At 39.6% G+C, this 21,200-nt stretch overlaps 4 protein-coding genes across 7 annotated transcripts in view; 2 read left to right on the top strand and 2 right to left on the bottom strand.

The window, feature by feature from the left end:
* LOC113570091 (KN motif and ankyrin repeat domain-containing protein 4-like) overlaps nt 1–1,410 on the bottom strand; it is a 30,955-nt gene extending 29,545 nt beyond the window's left edge. The window contains exons 1-2 of the mRNA XM_081703248.1: nt 1,365–1,410; nt 1,132–1,216 (exon numbers count right to left, since the gene is read on the bottom strand). The gene's annotated coding sequence lies outside the window, so the exon portion shown is untranslated. The remainder of the gene's footprint in view (nt 1–1,131; nt 1,217–1,364) is intronic.
* On the top strand, nt 17–2,540 carry LOC145652583 (uncharacterized). 4 transcript variants are annotated; one of them, XM_081703251.1, is made up of 7 exons: nt 17–151; nt 509–778; nt 916–992; nt 1,144–1,232; nt 1,435–1,531; nt 1,752–1,852; nt 2,244–2,540. In XM_081703251.1, the coding sequence occupies exons 2-7, from the start codon at nt 668–670 to the stop codon at nt 2,378–2,380; spliced, it is 612 nt and encodes a 203-aa protein (XP_081559377.1). In that variant the 5' UTR covers nt 17–151; nt 509–667; the 3' UTR covers nt 2,381–2,540. The 4 variants fall into 4 exon arrangements, with proteins under 4 accessions (XP_081559377.1, XP_081559378.1, XP_081559380.1 ...); XM_081703252.1 differs by having other exon boundaries at nt 509–785; XM_081703254.1 differs by lacking the exon at nt 1,144–1,232.
* Nucleotides 2,541–2,696: 156 nt separating this feature from the next.
* On the bottom strand, nt 2,697–15,396 carry LOC113570150 (tyrosine-protein kinase JAK1-like). The gene is made up of 24 exons (XM_035536071.2): nt 14,913–15,396; nt 14,508–14,716; nt 14,153–14,276; nt 12,513–12,642; nt 12,111–12,274; nt 11,517–11,856; nt 10,308–10,505; nt 9,905–10,062; nt 9,699–9,813; nt 8,978–9,173; nt 8,526–8,629; nt 7,973–8,125; nt 7,801–7,888; nt 7,570–7,697; nt 7,298–7,433; nt 6,887–7,038; nt 6,484–6,634; nt 5,717–5,811; nt 5,183–5,375; nt 4,903–5,027; nt 4,462–4,634; nt 4,159–4,276; nt 3,857–3,967; nt 2,697–3,655 (listed from the first exon to the last, which is right to left on the bottom strand). Exons 2-24 carry the CDS (start codon nt 14,686–14,688, stop codon nt 3,530–3,532), a joined length of 3,459 nt encoding a protein of 1,152 aa, XP_035391964.1. The 5' UTR covers nt 14,689–14,716; nt 14,913–15,396; the 3' UTR covers nt 2,697–3,529.
* Nucleotides 15,397–15,532: 136 nt separating this feature from the next.
* On the top strand, nt 15,533–18,341 carry leprot (leptin receptor overlapping transcript). Its single transcript, XM_026998388.3, has 4 exons — nt 15,533–15,653; nt 16,156–16,231; nt 16,323–16,509; nt 16,691–18,341. The coding sequence occupies exons 1-4, from the start codon at nt 15,638–15,640 to the stop codon at nt 16,805–16,807; spliced, it is 396 nt and encodes a 131-aa protein (XP_026854189.2). The 5' UTR covers nt 15,533–15,637; the 3' UTR covers nt 16,808–18,341.
* The last annotated feature ends 2,859 nt before the right edge of the window (nt 18,342–21,200 follow it).

The raw sequence follows: 21,200 nt of genomic DNA, 5'->3' as shown, positions 1-21,200 counted from the left end.
TTTTCTTACTCACCTACGCAAGCACACGTCTCTAACACGCTAGCTTCTGTCTACTGTTGCTTAACAACGCCAAATGCGCGCTCAGCAGCACTGCGTTTTACTCGTCAATACTGTGGAATGAAAACACGCACTCTACATAACGTCTACTATCGTAAGGGACATTATTTTTCCTCACAATTTTACTTCAAATCTAACTTCACATGAGACGTCGCTGAAAAAAAAACAAAAACCATCAGGTTCATAGACCTTGATTATGATAGCCTAGCTTTAGAATTACAGCTAAACAATTTCCTACTTGGTTAATCATTGACAGAGGTTCAATTCTGGCAAGCAATTTTTGTTGTTTAGCTGTTTGTTTTCCTCTCTATAACGTCACTGCGAGCTACCTAATCAGCTTCTCAAGATATATTTGACGTTCGTTAAATATAGCATTCATGTTTGTAGCTAAACTCAGCAAACTAACCCGGTTTCTCCGAGTAACAACAGCTTCTTTTGTTTTGCATCACAGGTGCCCAAATCTAACTTAACACCCTGCAGAGTTTAGGTCCAACACACCTGACGTTAGTATTCAGATTTTACTGAAGACCTGGATCAGGGATGTTTGAATGGAACTCTGCATTGCAGCAGATTTCCAGGACCTTAGTTAGGAACTAGTGCCTTGGGTTTTATGTTATTTACAACTCTAGAGAACCACTGCTCTAATATGGATGCTTCTGAGACACTCTCAACTGAATCATACAAGTCAAGTCACATTTCCTGTGCAGTGAACAACCCAGAGGTGGAGTGTAAGAATGCATATCTTTAGATAACATCTACATTTTAAAATGTTATTAGAAACATGTAGTTGAAATTTTATTACTACTATGCAGTCATAAGTCACAATCAGTAAAGTTTTCTGTACCATTTCTACACTAGGAATACAATTTCATTTATTCATTCAAAACCTCCATTATGGAAGCTGTGCCTGATGCTGGGCTGGAATCACGGAGCAGGTAAAGTGCAGTTTTATCTGGCCCTTCATGTTGCTCTATACATTCTTGCTTTTAATTTATCACATTTCATGCCAGTATCATATTTAATTTCAGTATATTCCAGTATGAAGATTCATTTTATCCCACCCAATTTACTTACATATAATACAAGGGTTGTATGCAGTATCGCCTTTGAGGAATATCTCAGAGCATGGGTTAAGATTGCCACCACTAAAGCTGTGCATCTAATGAGAAAAGAATGTAAGAACCACACTGTAAACAGCAGGCATTCACAGTATGTTATCATAGTACCTACTTATTTACCTACATGAATATTACCTAGTAAACATCATATGAAATATAAAACTTAGGAAACACTACAATGTGCTTAACCTTTTCATATAGGTGAAGAATTGCAGGATGGAGGAATGTTAATCGTTCCATGTATTTTTGCTCTCTGTAGCCCTGGATGAGTTGATCCAGTGCCCTGAAAGGTTTGCAGCACATTACGGCATATCAGGCAGCGGGTCATATGATCTGACTCTTCAACAGCGCAAAGTGTGAGTGGCAAATAAGAATAAGAAGAATAAGAAGAAGAAGAAGAAGAAGAAGAAGAAGAAGAAGAATTGTTGACATGGTTATAAGCAGGAGTCTCCCTAATTCTCAGCAAAAAATGTCATGATCATTTACTTTACTGAATTATAGTAGTTTGTGCATGGTGTCTAATACCCAAAGCTGTTCTGTAGCCTGGTTGTTAATTATTGTCATATGTTGTCACAGGTTCAAGATTGCATATGGTCCAGGGCTGAAAAAATGTACCAAGAGGAACCTGGCTCGAGTCAACCAAATGAGAAGAATCTACTTGCTCTGTAGCTCTCCAGGTGACTTTTGTGATTAACAGGCCTTCCAATGGTCTGCCAAAACCATGTTTGTATATATTTAGGGGACAAATTAGCGCAGCATCATTTTTTTAGCCTTCATTGGTTACCACAGCCATTGAAAATACAAAATGTGTTCTTTGTATTTACATTTATGGCATTTAGCTGACACTTATCCAAATTGACTTACAATTATGACTGAATACAATTTGAGCAATTGAGGGTTAAGGGTCTTGCTCAGGGAGCCAACAGTGGCAACTTGGCAGTGGTGGGGCTTGAATTGGCAACATTCTGTCAAGCACCTTAACCATGGCTTTCCTATGTTTGAACATAAATACTGTTCAGATTTAAGGAAATACTCTAAGTTCTCTGTACAATTTGGATGTCCCTGTAGACCTGCAGACTCCACAGATTTCTGAACGAAGGAATTTGGTCAGAGACCTGGAGAACCAGGAATGCTGGGAGGGTGAAGTGGACAAGCTGCTAGCATGGACACACTCTCTCTCCTTTGAGGAGCTAGACAGACAGTAATTTGGAGTCAAGTGGGAATGACAGCCAGGCGGAGATGACTTACTGAATTTCACAGTACTACATATGTAGCCACAATAAAGACTGCAGATTTTTTTTTTGGTTTATTTCAGCAGCTATGGAGACATGATGTCTATTTGTCCTTTGAGTTATGCATTGCTAAGGCCTGTAGCACACAGTTCACAAATGTGCGTTACACTGTGTTATATATGAGTTAGCAGTAGCATGCTTTTTCAGTAAAACAAGCATTCCCAAAAAGGTTAAATTTAGTTAAATTAGATAAAGAGGTCAATAACAAAATACATTTAAATGCCACCTGTGATGTCAAGAGGTTTAATTTTTCTATATTCACATACTATGTGTGTGTCTGCCATTTTCACTGGAACTTTTAACTAGAAGATAAAACTGTACGAGTTGTTTATCTGGATGGTACATTTTTTTGCATGTAAAACACTTAACATTACTACACTAAACCTAATGAAAAAAAGCATTAAACAAAAAAAATGTGAAGAGTAGCAATTATTTTCTATGTGTTCTTCCCCCATCGGACATACTTTTGACTCGCAAGTCTTTCATTATGATGACTTAAAGCACAGTGAAACACAGTTAAGATTCACATCTGTCTACTTACAGAATGTGCAGAACAGAGCTTCAACCGCAACATAACTAAAGTTGTGTGAGAAAGTAAAAACAAAAGGCAGTAAGTCAAAAGAAGGTTGTAAAATTGATCATCATGACACTTTATGCAAATAAACACTTCCCAGATAAATGGTTCACAATTTTTTTTGCACAGTACCATATTTAACATTAAAAACAAAACTAAAAACAAATTGCTGAAAAAAGTTTAAAAAAATAGCTGATTATGTGATAAATGCATGATAAATCTTTTGTAAGGGTAGCAGAATACCACAGTTCCAGATGAATTCTTATCGGTTTTTCTCCTTCTTTAAGTGGTTGTCTGTATATTTAAGATTTATAAAAAATACTTAGCAGTCACATTGTAGCAAGGACAAGTATGGGAAATGACAGCACCTCTGTTCATTGCCAATAAACATAAACCATAAGTGAGATCATTCTAGAAGTGATACAGAATAGGTGACTATCCAGATGAATCAGAACCATCATGTCTGAGGGCAGCTCAATCTGAAACACTTAACAGCTGCGAACTGAGCTGAGCTCCTCTTCGGACAAGAGTCGTTCAAAGACTGTGATCAGGTGTGTGAAGTCCACCCTGTCCTCTGGGGCATGGGCCCAGCACTTGCGCATCTGGGTGTATACCTGCTCCAGGGAAAGAAGATAGACCATGTTGGTGAGTTGATGAATGTACATGGGTCTGTGTAAGTGTGAGCTGAGATGAAACATTAACTTGGATACTGATACATGTTTTAGCATGGTAAAGAACTTGTTTCATCAGGCTGGATGTGTGCCATGTGTAATAGTTAAAAAGCCTTTCTCTGTCATGGTGACAATGTATCATACCATATCTGGGCAAGATGGTGGGCATGACAATCTCCACCCACCCTCCAGAGCTTTCACTAATCGCGCCATAGTCATCTGCCCTTGTGATGGACCAACCATGTTCAGGAACATCTTGGTGATAAGAAGCAAAAATATGACAACAAATGAATTTCTGGCTCAATCAGTGCCATCATTTAGGACAAAACAAAGTCAGTAGACAACCAAACATCCACCAAACCTTGAGATCTATTTCACACTGTGCACACTAAAGTGTGCAAGGGCAAGGCACACAGGAAATGCAGGAAAACAGCTGCACAACTTACCTCAGGGGGGCTACATTTGCGGTCACAGTAGGTCATGAGTTCATACAGTGTGACTCCAAAAGACCAGACATCAGAGGCTTTGTAAAACTTACGGTGGATCAGACACTCAGGGGCATACCTAAATGAATAACAGATGACCAGTTCGGCATAGCAGATGAATAATTACAGGAGAAATTTGCTCTTGTGTGAAGCCTTTTAAATCAGTCGCTTCACTTTGAATACTTTATCATATACCATCAATATATAATTACATTTACAGCAATTGTCAGAAGTTTTTTCCACGGAGTGGTTTTGATTCCTCACCAGTACACGGGACTGTCCTGTTCTTCCTTTACTGTGTAGTAGTTTTCGTTATTTTTGATGCTCTTGGTCAGACCAAAGTCTCCAATCTTCACATGAGTCTCACTCTTTACCAGAACATTGCGGGCTGCCAGGTCCCTGTGGATGTAGTTCTGAGACCCTAGATAGTCCATTCCCTGTAAGGTACATCATTAGATCAATATTATAACAGAGATTTAATATATTTAAACCCATTATGCTCCCATTTATTAAAACTGCGTTAGTACACAAAATGTACATTATAGCAATAAACACCACTGGCCTGCATTTTGGAGATGTTTTTTCAAGACTATAAACTCCTACATACTAAATGTCTGAGTCACTTTCTCATTTGCATAATTTAAAAGTCACGATCACAATGATGGGAACATGTCTCAGTCAGCAAGCTGTGACATGCTTTTGTACCTGGCATATCTGCATGGCATATAGCAGAAGCCTATGCTGGCTGATCTGGGCCTTTTTCTTGGGTAGATAGTCCTTCAGGCTGCCAGCAGGTAGATACTCCATAATAAGCTTGATAGTCCTCCCTCCTGTGAGAGATGTTCAGAGAATATGCATCGGTACAGTCCACTCTTCACTTGTCTTCCATGTCAAAGCCCTGCCATGCTAAAATGTGCTGATGTTTCCATCCACATGCATTGGTGTGCTATCGCTCTAATGCTGGTTTCACGCCTGTGTTCCTTACCCTCCTCGGTGCAGATGCCTTTGTATTTGACGATGTTCTGGTGGTAGAGCTCGCGCATGGTGCTGATCTCACGCCTCAGGTTGCAGCTCTCCGGGCCATCGCTCTCCGACTTCAGGGACTTCACAGCCACCATCTGTCCGGTGTGGTCCCCATAGGGATCGTATATGCAAAGCTCGACCTTCCCGAAGTGACCCTGTGACACGTTGTTACACATCACAATTTTACACAGAATAAAATTTCTTCCAGTTAGTTCTAGAACTGTGATTTCAATTAATTGCACATCATGTTCAAGGAAACCCTTGGATTCACACTGCAATAAGAAGTGCTAACGGAACTATGAGTATGAATAACAAGTATCTATGTTTTCCAAAGCATTTGTCAAATTAAGTTATGAATGTCATGAAGAAGTCTTTAGTGTTATTAAAAGTACATTTGTCAGCATTTCATTAAATTTTATCTGTGCAGCTTATTAAAAAAGTAGTTGAACCATATACTCTTTACGCATGTCAAACATAGAATATTCTGCTCCAATACCTCTCCTAGATCATCTATTTTCTTGAGAAATCTGCTATCAAAAAGACTGGGATCAACATCCAGCGTAGGAATGGCATTCGACCCCATAGAGGGCTCTGTGGAGGCAATATAAGAAAGATGTGGTGGGTTAGAAAATAGTTCATGGAGTTAAGCAGTAGATGGGCTTGGGGAGAAGGAGACTCTTCTCTACTAGCCAATATACTCATCTACTCTGCCAGATCTGAGCTTTCTCACCCCTCCCTGTCTTCTTAAGAGTTTCCTAGGGTTCTAGCACTCCACTCTCATAACTTCAGTCAGGAGGTCCTAGCACCAAGAAGAAGTTGGCCAGACCTTTGTCCCAAGTTCTTGTCATTCTTTCCTCCATTCTGTATTAATTTTCTGTGTTTTGCATTCACTCCTCAAGCCAGATTTCATTAACTGAAGATGTAGTCTGCACTCACAAACTATTTAATGTAGTGCAATAGCAGTCGGTTTTGACTAAATATCAATAGATTCACATTTTCAGTTTCACATTTTATTTATATAGCACTTTTTACAACAACTGTTGTCACAAAGCAGCTTTATACATGTCAGAGACCAAGCCCCAAGTGAGCAAGTCAAGGGCGGCAGTGGCAAGGCAAAACTCCCTAGAGCATGGGAAGAAACCTTGAGAGGAACCAAGACTCAGAAGGGGGGGGGGGGGCATCCTCCTCTGGCCAACAACAGACACTAATGTGGCAAAAACAGTAATATCAGTAAGGAAAGAGGGTGAAATGGCTGAGTCTTACTCTGCTCCTTGATTCGGTCCAGTTCTCGGACTATGGCCCGGAAGAAAGGTCTCTTTCTGGGGTCGTAGTTCATGCACTGAGTGATCAGGTTGGCCAGCTCGCTGCTGTTGGGAATCACTAGTGTGCCCTCAGCTTCGTAGAACCGCTCTTTCTGCTCACACAAATACACGCATACACACACACAGACGTTGATTAGGTATGGTAAACTTGGCTGAGATGTTGTGAGATAAGCTAGAAAGAGGTCCAGCTCTTCATTATGAGCAGTAACAAGGGAAAATGATTTTTGTTTTCTTGGCCCTAAAAAAATCCCTCAATTTACATATCGGTTCCAGAAACAAACAAAAACAAACAAACAAATAAACAAACAAAACAAAACATAAACCTAGTCAAACAAGCTAAGCACCTCTGTGAGTTTCTTGTCCCTGAGCGGTGCCTCTCCGTTGTAGCAGATCTCCCACAGTGTTGTACCAAAGGCCCACTTGTCCACTGCCACACCGAGCGCTTTGGGGTTCTTCACACACTCTGGAGCAATCCAGGGGATCCTGCTAATACATTCTGCCCAGAGACACAATGCAGGGAAGTGGCAGAATATGGTTAAGAGATGCATTCTGTTTTACTCATTATCAAAAGAGATTATATTTGCTGATATTCTCATCACACCATCCCAATAAATAATTTCTTCACCATGGACTGGCAAATAAAACCAACTTGTCCATCTTAGTGAAATGACTAGGAGTAATGAAGTAACACCATTGTTGAGTTCAACTGATTCTACATACACACTCTGTTCTGAACTAAACAGCTCTGTGTTCACCTTCTCTGTTGAGTGCAGTGATAGGTACACCAGGCTCACTGAGCTTTATGAAAGGAACTCCTTGTCCATTTAGACCATGTTTGGCCAACAGAATGTTCTTTGTGCACACGTAGCCATGGACAAGTTTCTTGTCTTCCTGTAGGAGAAGAAAAGGAGAAGAAAACCCTACCTTGAAGACCCACTCTAATATTTGCAGTAGTTTCAACATGTCAAATGATAATATCTGTATTGTGTGATTCCTTGTAGTGTGTGTCCACTTTGTAATATTTTACCAGGTAACTGAGGACGCTCGCAAGCTGGTCAGCAACCTGGAACTTCCAGGAGGGCGTTAGCTCAGAGTGATGGGCACGCATGAACATGTCCAGAGGGCCGTGCAGCACAAACTCCTCCACCATAATAACTGATGAGAGAGGTGCCATTGCTGGCTAGTTAACTGTATATGCTGAATATGCTCATCTGCAGAACGTGTACAGGTGTTATCCTGGCGGACAGGAGACACTTACTGTCCATGCTGTGCATGCAGATGCCATGAAGGATGGCCATGTGCTTGTGAGAGATCTGACGCATCAGGCTCACAGTTTCCAGGAAGGCCTAAGTAAGGAACACAGGCGTTTGAGCATGCTGGAGTCGTTGCTTTGTAGAAAAAGCCCCAGTGTGGAATGTGACCTTGCTTACCGAAATGTCCTTGTTTCCCGCTCCCAGCACCTTCAGGACCACCCTGACCTCCTCAGGGCTCTGGGTGCCCACTAGACCTGTATCCGCAGTGTTATGCATCTTGAGCCAGCCTGAGTAGATGTTGGTACGAGTTCCTTTGCCCAAATGCTCACCCTATGTAGCAGACACAAGGTTTCATACATATTACTGGCCTTATACCTGTATACCATCGGATGCTATTCACAATGTTTCAGACACTCTCCATGTAATTAATCAATGGTCATTTTCTGGCCATAGGACCATATATTGACAGCAAATTATTTTCAACAGAGCAAAGGTATTTCTATTGAAGTGGTTGGTGAGTGCAAATGGGTTTAAAAGGTTTGATGTCTTGATTAAATAATGATCATGGCACATTTACATGCATGCAAGAGGAATCAACAAGAGGAAGTTCAGCGTAACAATTCCTTAGCATGATTTAACAAAAAATCTGATTACAGATTACAGCCTCCAATGGTACAAGGCCAGTAGCTCAGAGTCAGGACGAAGGCCAGAGATGGTGCAACTGTCTGACCTGAACAATGTCTTCTTTGTTAATCCTGTGGAATACAAGCTGACTGGTCAACGAGGGTGGTGCAACCAAATCAGGCCTTGTCACCATTAAGAGATTGGACAGCTCTGGAACACAACCCAGCACAGAGAAACAAAACATTACACCAGTATAACTAGTACATAATAGCTAAATCTTGTAGAGGGAGAAGGGAGCACTGGGGGTGGGGTTCTTAGTAGAAGAAGACAGCAGGCTTGAGGATGAAGAGAGAAAGTGATAGGTGCGTGTCCAGCAGTCAGAGTGGATTAGCAACACCACTCATTTTTTCAGGTTTTTTTAAACACTACCTCTGGAAAACCCAACTCTCATTTTGAAATCAGACTGCGATGGATAGATGGAAGATGGCAGGTCTTTCCTTTCGAATCCATACTAGTTTTGCCAATGTGTTACTTGATTCAGAGCATTTTGAGCTCTACCTCTTGGTTGCGGTGGGCAGCCTCGGGTCAGCTTCAGGGTGGTGCTGTCTGTACTCAGACAGTGGCCCGACAGCTGGTCTGTCAGCTCCCTGAGAGTGGGCTTTTCGATATTAGTTCCACACAGGTGATAGCCACTCTCTGTCTTCTCAATCTGGAAGTTCTTGAATGTCTTGACTGTCCCACCAGAGACATCCCGCTGGAAATCATCACACAAGACAGGAAAAAGTGGAAAGAGTTCACTGACTGTCTTGTTTGTAACCATGTCCCAATTGTTTGCACACACCTGCACCTTGTTTATCATTATGTGTGTGTATGTAAACCTTTGTATGTGAGTAGCACTTTGTCGGTCTTTGATTCTTGTTGTACTTGTAGTCGTATTGTGTCGATGTTAGACATCACATGTATTCATGCTGAAGGTTACATGTGTGTGTGCCATTGTGTTCTTCGATCATGTGTGTCAATAAATGTCTGTCTACGTTGAAGGAGTCTGTGCATACTGCTCCTTGCCCTGCGGCACTAGGGCCGTCACAAATAGTAACCCTTTAGCAGTTATTTGATTCTAAATGCTTAATAAGGCAGCATACAGAATAATCACACAAATATACTTAGAGAAATAACTACTCAATCATAAGCTTTAACAGTAGAGAAAATACCCACTATAGCCAGTTTTACTGGTAATAATACAACATATCAAAATGATTTGTGGGAGCACAAAACTGACCTCAGTACAAATGACTGTGAGCAGAACGTGTTCATGATCAGCAGAGCTCCAACGGAGAAGGTACATGCCATCCTCATAGCCCTCCTGCTTCAGCTTATGAATGGCATATTCAGTGCTGGAGACAAGCAGAAAAGGTCAGGCCCATCTGCTCCATCATGAGTGTGATTCTGCCTGGCTTATATTTATATATTGTTGCACGCGCTCACCTGATTGGACCATGACATCCTTCATGCAGGTTAGTCTCCACTGACATGGGTGCCACCTCTGTGCACAGGAAGTGATGTGCATCCACAGTGAGCCTGAAGTATCCGTCTATTATACTGACAAAGGACAAGGCCTCTCCATGGTTACCCAGTTGCAGTTCCTGTTGCAGGCAGTAAAAACATAAAATGTTTGTTTTCACATGCTAAACTCATAGGCCTTCCTCCCTACTACTATCTGTCTGGCAACAGCAGTAGAGTTGTTAGGAGCCTGGAGACAGCTGGGACTCAAACCTAAATCCAAATTATAGAGAGGCTCTCTTTTTTTTTTGCCAAGTATGCATTCAAGGAAGCTAAACAAGTTTAACATGGTTTATCCTGACTTTAAACTTATTCTTTTTTAACTTACCATCCTTTTGTTGTCTTGTCTGTAAACTGTCACCAAACACTTCCTGATGACAACATGCGTGAGCTCATGAAAATCTGAGAAGGTCATCCAGCCACTGTCTTTGGTTGCAACAAGTGAGTCATTATTCTGTTGATTCTGAGGCCTTCTGCCCCTGCTTGATTTCCTCTTCTGAAGGTTGCTCCATGGGTTTGGCAAGTTCTTTAGAATAAATATTTACAAACCTTAGAGGGCAGTACTCTCATTTCTATACTTGTGGCATTCTGCCAAGACATGTAAACCTACTACATTTTGAATTGGAAAACCAAATCGAGGGTGTTGGCCATGCACATTAGGAAACATACCACTGGGCTGAATTTGTATGAAGAAAGAAAGATGTCAGATCTTATCATCATTTATCATCAACAGAAGAACTCATTCCTGTCCTAACTGCAATTACACTTAGATTCCACTTTATTCAAACAATAGCAGAACTTGAGACAGCTGAAATATAAGTCTGAAATATAACATAATTTATAACATTATTTAAATTACAGTCTAATTTGAGACAGCCTGAAAGACAACACAGAAATACCGCACCACTCTATCAATCTGTCACGAATAGGGCTAGCCCCAGTCAAGTTACCATGTCCAGATGAGCCCCCTCCCATAAGACCAATAGCCAAAACAGATCCAACTCACCTGAGTTCTAATTATTCACACCTAATCTTTATCCACCCTGGACCCACCCTGCACGCTCTCTCTCCCTGCATCAGTGCAAAAAATATTGCCTTTCTCGTGATGCATACCAAGTGTACTCAATTTCTGTTCTCCTGGCTATCAATCTCTGCTCTGTTTCTAGACTAGGCCTGCCTCCTGACCCTTCTGTGCTGCCCGGACTCTGCCTGCCCGTGTTGAACCTGGACTGGACCGGCAGCTGGATAAGGTTCTCTCCTGGACTGGGAAATGCTGGCTTGAGGATTAATGAATAACCTGCTTCATGTTGTTAATAAACCCTCTCACAATTGGATCCTCTGCTGTCTGAGTGTTGCATTGTTTCACAAAGCAAATATTTTATTCAGATGTGAAAACCCATTGAAGCCTTTCTATATATTTGGGCTCACTCTTCAAATATAGTGGTCAAAACAATTCTTTCCTGTTACTGAATTCACACTTTAATATCCCCTGCACATATATTGCTTGAGCTAAATCAAGGCAAGTATCTCCTCTTACCTCAGCTGGAACCTTTCGCCATTTAATGCCACATACTCCGGATACGAGCACGAGATACCGGGCTCGGTCCTCTCCGCCGGAGCACAGGGAGGGCTCGTCGTCTTCGTGGATGTTGAGGGACGAGGAATCAAACACCTCACAGCCAAAGTGCTCTGTGAGGGTTTCCAGAGTGGAAATATACTTGACCTTCAGGTCGTGCTTGCTGATGCTGGTGCTCTTGATGGTTTGTTCGCTGAACTCTTCCAGGAATGCCTTAAACACGTTGGCAATGCGCAGGCGAGTGAGGAAGTTCCTCTGGGAGATGGCCTGGTTCAGAGTAATGGGGATGTAGTTTTTGTACCTAGCAACAGCAAAGATGAGGAAGCAAGGGCATTGCATTGACTAAAGTGATATGATTATTGTGTATTATCAAACAGAGACAGAATTATAAACACTGAATAGCAATGTCACTACTGTTGATCACTACTGTTTGTTTTTATAAACTATTCATTAAAACATAAATAAACACTATAGGATTATCAAAGGTGGTTATTAAAAGTAGATAAAAACTGTAAGAGTTTTGGTTTTTCAACAATTATGAACTAAACATTTTACTTGAATTTCTTGACTAGTTCCACTTTGGATAGTTTTTTGTCCATGGCTTCATGGGAAATTGCCATTACAGCCATGCCCAAACATTCATTCTCTATCTGTTGGGCATCTTCCTGGGTCTTAGGGCCTCGCAGTGGGGCCAGGCCACTCTGGAAGTCATGCTGGCTCTAGAAAATATATACATATACAGTACATATACAGTACTTGAATAGGATTTCCAAACTTTAAACACTGCTAAACCCACAACAATTTCCTTTACATTTTCACTGGTGATTTGGGAAGCAAATTTACTGTTAAGGCAGTTGAGTCATGTTCTTGTTCAAGAGGAGTTCTATTTTAATATAAATTTTCTATTTGATTTGACTATATTCCAGAGCACCAGCATGGGTCTGTAGGACATTGTACCTGTGCATAGAGGTAATCCAGAGAGGCTGCATCCAGAAGAGCTGTTCCTTGAGCGTTTGTTCGTTTGTGAGTATGTCGCAGTATAGGTGGAGTGTCTGGATTAGTCCCATGCCAGTTAACAAAGTAGTACCTGCGTCAGAGCATACAACACTAATTTAATATCTATAATATTTATTTATTTAATTTTAAAAAACTTTAGATATTTACTTAAGTACGTATGCATAGCTGATTGTAATGTTTGTATAAGAGGATCACCAATATATGTAATGTCTGTGCAAGTGGACAAGTGTCTTCCTCTGTTAACAAGGATAATCCAGCGCCTAAACTTTTAATTTGCTTCTATATCCATATCAGGATGGTTGTACATGTGTTCTCTGATTCTCCCTCCATATACGTTCAGCTCTGCTTCAGTAGCATAGCAGGCTGCAAGTATCTGACAGTGGTCTCACCATCAAGCATGCTTATTAGAATATTAGGACCATGCACAGAGCATTTTCAGATAGGAATTATGAGCCAGTATGGTTGGTTTTTAAATGGTGTTTTAGGATTTTTTTTTTGAAAATATTTGCTTAATGTTTAATATATAATGCTCTAGTTTAGTATCATACAAAATTTTTAATACTTTTATAATACATTTACTGGGATAAAATATACTGCAACTGGACAGTGTCATCTAAAATAACGACAACCTTGCTTGTCCCACAAGCTCTCATTAAGGAATATCACATCAGAAATGTGTTTTACTAACCACAATTACTAACTCTACTTGTGCTGTAACTAATCCTTTACATGAAGGTGCAATAATTTGTATAAATAGACACATATTTGTGAATAGAACCAATCAGATGTCCAATAAAAATACAATAACCAGCATTCTTTGGGGACTCTTGCTAATAGACAGCACATGGCACATCCGAGGCTCAAACTCCAGGACCAGGAAGTTACTTTGAAATGCTTTTACCTTGTGCTTATATCAGTATGTTTTTTTTCTGTCAGTTCTTTCCATCTGTCAAAATATTTTGGCAGTGACACATTGTTTGTCTATTTGTCTTTTTTTTTTCTGTACACTACAACACATTAAACATTAAATGAAACAACAATTACGAAAAGGGTTGCCTGATATATTAGAGATTCTTTCACTGTAGATTTGCTTTGAGGTTTTGGCCTACAATAATTTTGTGTTTTTGTTTGGTTTTGTATAAACATGTACATGCAAAGCAACAACCCCAAAAAACCAACAATAATCCCCCAAACCCCAACAATGCTTATAAAAATTCTTAATAGGACAAGTCAGTTGCCTATCCTAAGTCCAATTCAGTGTGTCTTGCATTTAGTAAAGGTAAAACGGAGGCAGAAAGACCACATAAACTGAAAAGACCTGTATCACTTATAACTCAAAGACAGCCAGCATTTGGTGATGTCCATATGTTCAATATAATTCACCATAAACAGATCCTTTGAAGAAAATCAGACATTCTGCACTTTAACCATGTCTTTATGTTTTATTTAAAATTGAATACACTCAGTCAAAACAACTATGTCTTTAACCAATTACTCACTGAACTTAATGTTAACCTACTTAAGAGTTTTTAGACTTCCATCCCAAACAGACTGGTTTTAGGTGTACGGTCACGGAATACCTCATACGATAGTGCAGCTTTAATCTCGTCCTGTCATCTATGGTGAAGGTGTAATTAGGAGAATACCAGATATTTCCAGTTTCATTGTAGAGGGCAAACAGACAAGTGCACAGAGGAGACAGACCTGTAAAAAGAGATCCGTTTAAACGCTATTCCAGTAACGCTCGCACACACACTTCTTATTAAGGCTAGTGTTAAGGCACCTTCACATCTTTTTTAAAATTTAATTTGATATGTTAATTTAGCTCTTTTTAAAATACACACATTTTATTGTCTGCATGTTTCTTTAGTGATCATTACTTTACGGCATTATGCGTACTTAATCTACATAATCTGTCGGTATGGCTATGCTCACCTAACTTCTTGGCAGCCTCGATACACAACTCCTCCGCTGAAAGATGACCTTTGTGGTAAATTAACTGGTGTGTATCCGGCAGGTAAAAGTGTACTTCAAGACCTTGTAAAGTCACTGGCGACGTGATCTGCGACTTATTTATTTTTTGTAACTTTGCGATGATTTGTCGGCCTAAATCCATCTTGACAACATATAGGTTACTAAAGATTCTGGAGAAAATAAAAATTCACAGACTTAAGTACAGTAAGAAGTTGTGACAGAATAAGGGAATAAAGGTCAAATCAACCGCTATTTCTTATACAGGATAAACAACAACAGGAGGAACACGAAAAGACTATGTTACACATAGACTACTCAAAAACGAAACTCCATTACTGTGATCCCAATATATCAGAGCAAGCTTACCAATGGCACTGTTTTCCTCAGCAACTTAACAGAACGCCTCCCTGAGAAAACCTTATAATGTAACGATCCATTTCTGTATTTTATTATTTCTTATAACATATCCGATACATAACAAGGCACGTAAACTGGCTTCCTTGTAAAATAGCAGCAGAAGTTCTCGTAAACGACACAAAAGACGTGACCAGATTGGATCATGGTGATTTCCGCTTAGACAATTATATTTAACGCTTTAATGGCTAAAGAAGACTAGTTCGTCGTTCGGTGTCACCACTCAAGCCTCACAGGTCCTTTAAGGCAAACATGTTTTGTATGAAACCTCATTAACAGGAAAAACTGACTCACGGCCCTGTGAAACAGAGCAAGATAGACACTTTTGTTTTTATCAAGTAAAGGGGTTTGCGTATTTTACGACGGTAATATCCAGGAATAAGCAAATAGTCTTGCGTGTAATATCTATGATTGTCCGTGTTCAATGTGGGAAGGTCCCCACATTTCATAAAAACAAATTAAAAAATTCGACCAAAAATGTATCTAGGCTGGTTTACAAGCAGATGTACGATAATGAAATGTACCCACTTTTTATTCCACAATGTCCGCCTTCTCCTCTCACCAAACAATGAGGTAATACTCCTTTAAGAAACTTAGACGCGTTTGGGGAGGAAATAGGAAGTCTGTGGCATGAACATTTAACACAAAGAAACAAAAACGAAAGAAATTTGTGAACGATGGCCGGGATAAAAGGTGACTTTGATCCTTTTTAGTACAAATTATAAACAGAATTTTGTTATAATAAAAACAAACAAGCTACGTGCTAGTTTATATATAATTAGCTACAACTAACGTACTCTCTTGAAGACGAATAAAGCAAAATCCAGATGTTTATTTCTATGTTTATGCAAATTGCTAAATTTTAGGGTTAATTAGCTAGCTAGTATGCCTAAAGCTATTTGATGGTGTAACATAGTAAAGACTAACTATTCCAACAAGTGTCATGATGTAATTCAGCGGAAATGTGTAGTTGAGTGTACACCGACATTATAAGCGAGTTTCATAACATTTAAAAGGAAACAAAACAAATACAGAGAAATAAACTTTGCCTTCATTCGAAGTGTTTGTGTAATATTCCAGTTCTCGAAAGTGTTTGTTGAATACACCATGTCCAGTTGGTGGCAGCAAAAACCTGACGCTTCACATGACCCTCATTGTCAGCCATTTAATAAAAACTGTTGACGTTCTATTATAGCTCTTGTCGGCTTGTCCTTCAGTGGTGCCCTTGGACTGACATTTCTGCTCCTGGGTTGTGCATTGGAACAATTTGGGTATGTTTTGTTGCCTGCTTATCTGGCATCCTGCAATGTCTCTCAGAGGACTGAGCATTCTGACAATACCTCATGTGTGTCATTCCCACAGAGTTTACTGGCCACTGTTTGTCCTGATTTTTTACGTGCTGTCACCGCTCCCACACTTCATAGCCTCCAGATGCAGCGATAATACAGATTCTTCAAGCAATGCATGTAGGGAGCTGGCCCATTTCCTCACCACTGGCATCGTGGTATCTGCATTTGGGCTGCCCATCATACTGGCACGGAAGGAAGTGGTAAAATTATCCCTCTTTTTTATTGTTTTTTTTTGTTGTTGTTGTTGTTGTAATATTTATAACTGATTTATGGTGATGTTTAAATAGTAAAACTTTTTCAATGAACACCTTGAGCATCTTTAGGATATATTTGATAGAACATGAAGCAAATTAAAGTGACTGTTCATTCTCACCCAAACAGGTCAAATGGGGGGCATGTGGTTTGGTGATGGCAGGCAATGGTGTTATCTTCCTCACCATTCTTGGTTTCTTCCTGATATTCGGTGGCGGGGATGACTTCAGCTGGGAGCAGTGGTGAAGGTCCAGGAACAGCATGTTGCTCAGTGGGGAGTAAACACGTCCTGGTTTGAAGTTAGGGAGGGAGTGCAATATAAGAACACTAGGGCAGTACTTCACTACTAAGGTTAATGTGCTCCCATGACAATACTGATGAGGTTAAGAGATCTAGGGGTTTGGAGTATGGACATAAATTGAGATGAGTGGTTGTACAGTAAGGTTATACTTTTGTTTACCTCACAGTGTTTTAGTGAACCACAGATTCACTTTAAATCAGTAGTCATCCAACTCTGTCATGACTTCTTTAGATCTAACTCTTTAGATCTAACTCTAACCCTTGTCTTTCTTGCACTTGGTGTGTTAGATTAATTATCACAAATATATTTTGAAACCAAGTTGCAAAAATGTTTATATTCTGGTTACAGGTATATAATTTAGATTCTTAAACAGTTTTCTAATAATTCAGAAAAAGATATCTTTCTGCCCGTTAAATTGTATATCATAGCCTAAGCAAGTTCTTCTAAATCAAAGCTTATTATTAATTTTTCCTTCATACCTGATTCTTTCTTCTGTACTCTGTGCCCCCATGCCATGTGTACAATTCCAAACTATTCTTAATTGCAGATCATCTTTATTATACACTCTAATCAAAATGATTATACTAACCAAATTACTATTGCTTTTGTACTAACCAAAGCTAGGCTATATCTCTGTGGTTCTGTAGGCTAACACTGTTGAAACCTTTAGGCAAATTTAGCTACGGTAGATGTACTCATTTCCCTGTCCATGTCCACTTCCTCTTCCCTTTTTGGCCAGTTTTATTTTTAATTGAATTATGGTAGCTGTCTGCTGTTTATCATTATCAATGTACTGGTATTTTAATTAACATCCTATTTAGCCCTTAATATTCTTAGATCTATGTTTACATAAGCATTACCAAAGCACACCCCTTTCTGTCCTTCCTCTTTCTTGATGATGAAAGTGGACTTAATATATAGTTATAATATCTAAAACTAAATATATAGGGCAAATAGGGTTGGGGAAAAGCCATAGCAAATGAGATGTGCCTTTATTAAATGTGTACGTGGTGTTGGTTTCCATCTTTAAAAATCTTTTCCATATTGTTTTATGGAGCATAGTTTAATTTCTCCTTAAATCACAGTTCTCCATACTTGACATATTCTGCTCATGTTTCCTCTAAACTGACATTATTTATCTTAATGTAGGATGGCACTTTCTGTGGGAAGGTTATGTATAGGCTACAATATCTATGCACCTCAAAATGCACATATTTTAGTAGCTTTAATGTCATGTGAAACTTGGCTAGCTCAGTGCGTTTATCATTTCAGGTTTCCTAGAAGTATTGATGGGACATGTGGATGGTAATAGAAGTTGTCTTTTTTTTCTGCTGTGTAATTTTTCCCCCCATTCTCCTGAATATGACACATTAGTTTGCAAACTATTCATATAAACATTGTGTCTACTTTCTGTATTCACATCATCTTTCATTTGATTGTGTATATACCATTAAAAAATAAAGTACTTGTATTCAGAAATTTTGATTTTCCTCTTCCTGAAATGTTAATCAAATTTATCCTAACATGTAGAGCCACACTACCTTAGTAGCAACTAGTATTAATTCCGACTAACTAGTAGCATTTAAAGTCCAGCTTTGACCAAAGATCACAGCAGATTCTTGGGCGTATGGGGGAACTTTGTTAGAGTTTATCTTGGGTTATTTTGAGGACCTGCTTGTACATCTACATCCTCTTAGGTGCTGATCTTAATTTCCTTTGAGCACTTCTGTACTTGTTTTAATGGCCTATATTAAATGTCTTCTGTTTGGAGCTAAAATGCTGGCATAAAACACAAGACTTCTGTCCCACCCACAAGCTTTCTCTGCTGCAGGTTGGCATTGTCCAGCATTTACAGACACATACACAGACACACTCATTAATGGCACTAGCAGTGATTCCAAGCTTTTATGAAACCAAGCCATGTTTTTTTTTTCTATTATACAGCAACTTTCATCTTCATGAGGAGTGCTATTTCAGACCATTTCCACTTGCTTGGGCACGTGTGTAAATAATGTAGTCACTATTAATTTACTGCTCTGCATGACATTGAACACTGAAATGGTATACCTGTAAATCTGGTGTATTATAAACCATGTCCATAAAGGAACACCTCTTGGTGAGTGGATAGGAATAAACTATGATTTACCCATTAAGTATAATTTATTCATTTGAGGTTTATTTTTTAAAATTATTTGGGTCCTTTGACTTATTATGCTTACTGTGGCCAGCCAGAAATTCATTTAATTTCTGTAGTTCTGTGTTGCATTTTTCCATTTTACACTGTAATATTGAAAGTGTCTCTTTACTATTGGAAGATCATAACTCTGGAATAATGGATGTCTTATCTCATGTGTCGAAGACCTGTCACCACATTCTTTTAAACTGCTGGTCAAATGTCTGTATTTTCAAGTGTCCCCTTGCACACTGAAATAAAACGCCATGGACTGGGGCCTGAATTGAAGCAGAAGGACACACATCACTATCGTTAGACAGTGGCCTCGAATGGCCATTCCTCTGGGGAAACCTCCCAGCATGGCTCTAATGGCATGGGCCTAGGATCAAGACAGCATTTTCACAGCAGTCGCCACACAGTGTTCAGGCTTGGAGCGTTTGAATTAACCCAGTGCTGTCGTTTGATCAAACATTTTTCAAGCCATCCCTCTGGGGGCAGATCAAAGTGTGGATACATCTGAAGTTTGGAAATATTTTCTAGGCCTATGGTGGAAGGGCAGAGTGATGGAGGAAATTAGAGAACAGAGGATATAGACAGCATTTTGTCCAGATGCAGCTGGCTTGCTGTATTCTGGCTTTCTCCTGTCCTTTGCTTTGGTCCCTAGGAGTTACACAAAGTAAGTGGTCTGCAGACAATGCCCACAGTACTAACAGTAATGACCATCACCCCTACACCTTGCCCCAGGGAACCGCTCTGTTTTTAAGTGGACTCATAACAGCAGTGTTTAAAAGATGGGCTTGGTCTAACCTAACACAGACCAACAGTTTGACTATATATTCAGATGAAAAGAGCATTTGGCTTTAATTTTGGTCCATGAGTGAGATTGTGAGTATGATTTCCTCATTGATTCCAATTAAATATTTGGACTACACTATTTTTATGGAAACCCACACTATCAATAATTAGCCATTCAACTAGTGCATGAACATGTGATCAAAATATTCTAATTGGCATCGTTAGGACAAGAGAACAAGTGAATCTGCCTTTATTGAGATACTGAGATAATTCTGAATTTTAAACGATCCATAGAGTTCTGTAAGTCTGGATTTATAATTTATGATTTAACTTCATGCCCAGTGAATTTATAATTCCTAACTTATGTTGAGTTATGCAGGTTTTGAAATCAACTAATATACAGATGCCAATCAATGCCTATTCACATCAGAAAGTGAATGAGTCCTTGGATGGAAGAGTAGTAGTGCTTGAGAGAGCTGGCCAAAGTTGATGGTTAGAAGAAGGGCCCTCCAGTGGCCATGGATATCTGCACCAGGACAACCGTTGCCTGGAAACAGCCTTACAATTTATTTATTTATTTATTTTTGATAGGTAAGGTTGGCCTTGAACATGGGCTGCAGAGACATATGCTGCACAGTGCTTTTGTGTTGTTTGACTGGTGCATGTGGCTACCCAAGACTTGATGAATGAGCCTGTTCAGACTAATGGAAGCCTGATGTAAGTACAAAGGGCTGGATAAAGGATTAATAACGGTGCTTACGATTCCTGTGTTGATCACTCTTGCTGCACTATTTTACACTTGGTAATTTGCCACTGCACTAAGTCAGGTATGTTAGAGCAGGGAGAACACTAAAATGCAATGCAAGGAGCCCCAGGACCCATAATAACATCACTACTGTATCATTGTCCTTTTTAATCCACCTACACGTGTTACATAATAACAGTTCACAATAATCTGTTCTATATGTGTCCTAGCTATTTTGGAATGCTAAGGGTATGTATGAATACATTTTGGAATTTTCTTTCATTTGTGAGCACAGCAGAACATATTTTAGAAAAGTCAGTGAGGAACAGGTTTAACTGAATACAAAACTGAAAACCCTTGATTTAATGTGAAGTTTTGAACCTAAGCTTAATTGAGGTGGACAGGAAAGGTATTTTAAAGGTATGATGTTTGCTGTTGTTTATTGTTTGAGGTATATTGTTTGCTACTGTAGGCTACGTTCAGTTATTTGGTAAAAGAGAGTGAGAGAATGAGGGAGAGCAAGAGGGAAAGGAAAAACTGACACCATTCCTGACAATATGGGGAGCTTATTGCTAGTTGAGAGGGACTATTTTTCATCTGCCAACCCTTGGAGAGGCTATGATTT

Source organism: Electrophorus electricus, chromosome 20 (assembly GCF_041902795.1).
Source record: "Electrophorus electricus isolate QZ-2024a chromosome 20, ASM4190279v1, whole genome shotgun sequence".
NCBI classification, from domain to species: Eukaryota; Metazoa; Chordata; class Actinopteri; order Gymnotiformes; family Gymnotidae; genus Electrophorus; species Electrophorus electricus.
Note: the sequence above shows the minus strand (reverse complement) of the source record. Positions and strands in the feature narration are given on the sequence as shown.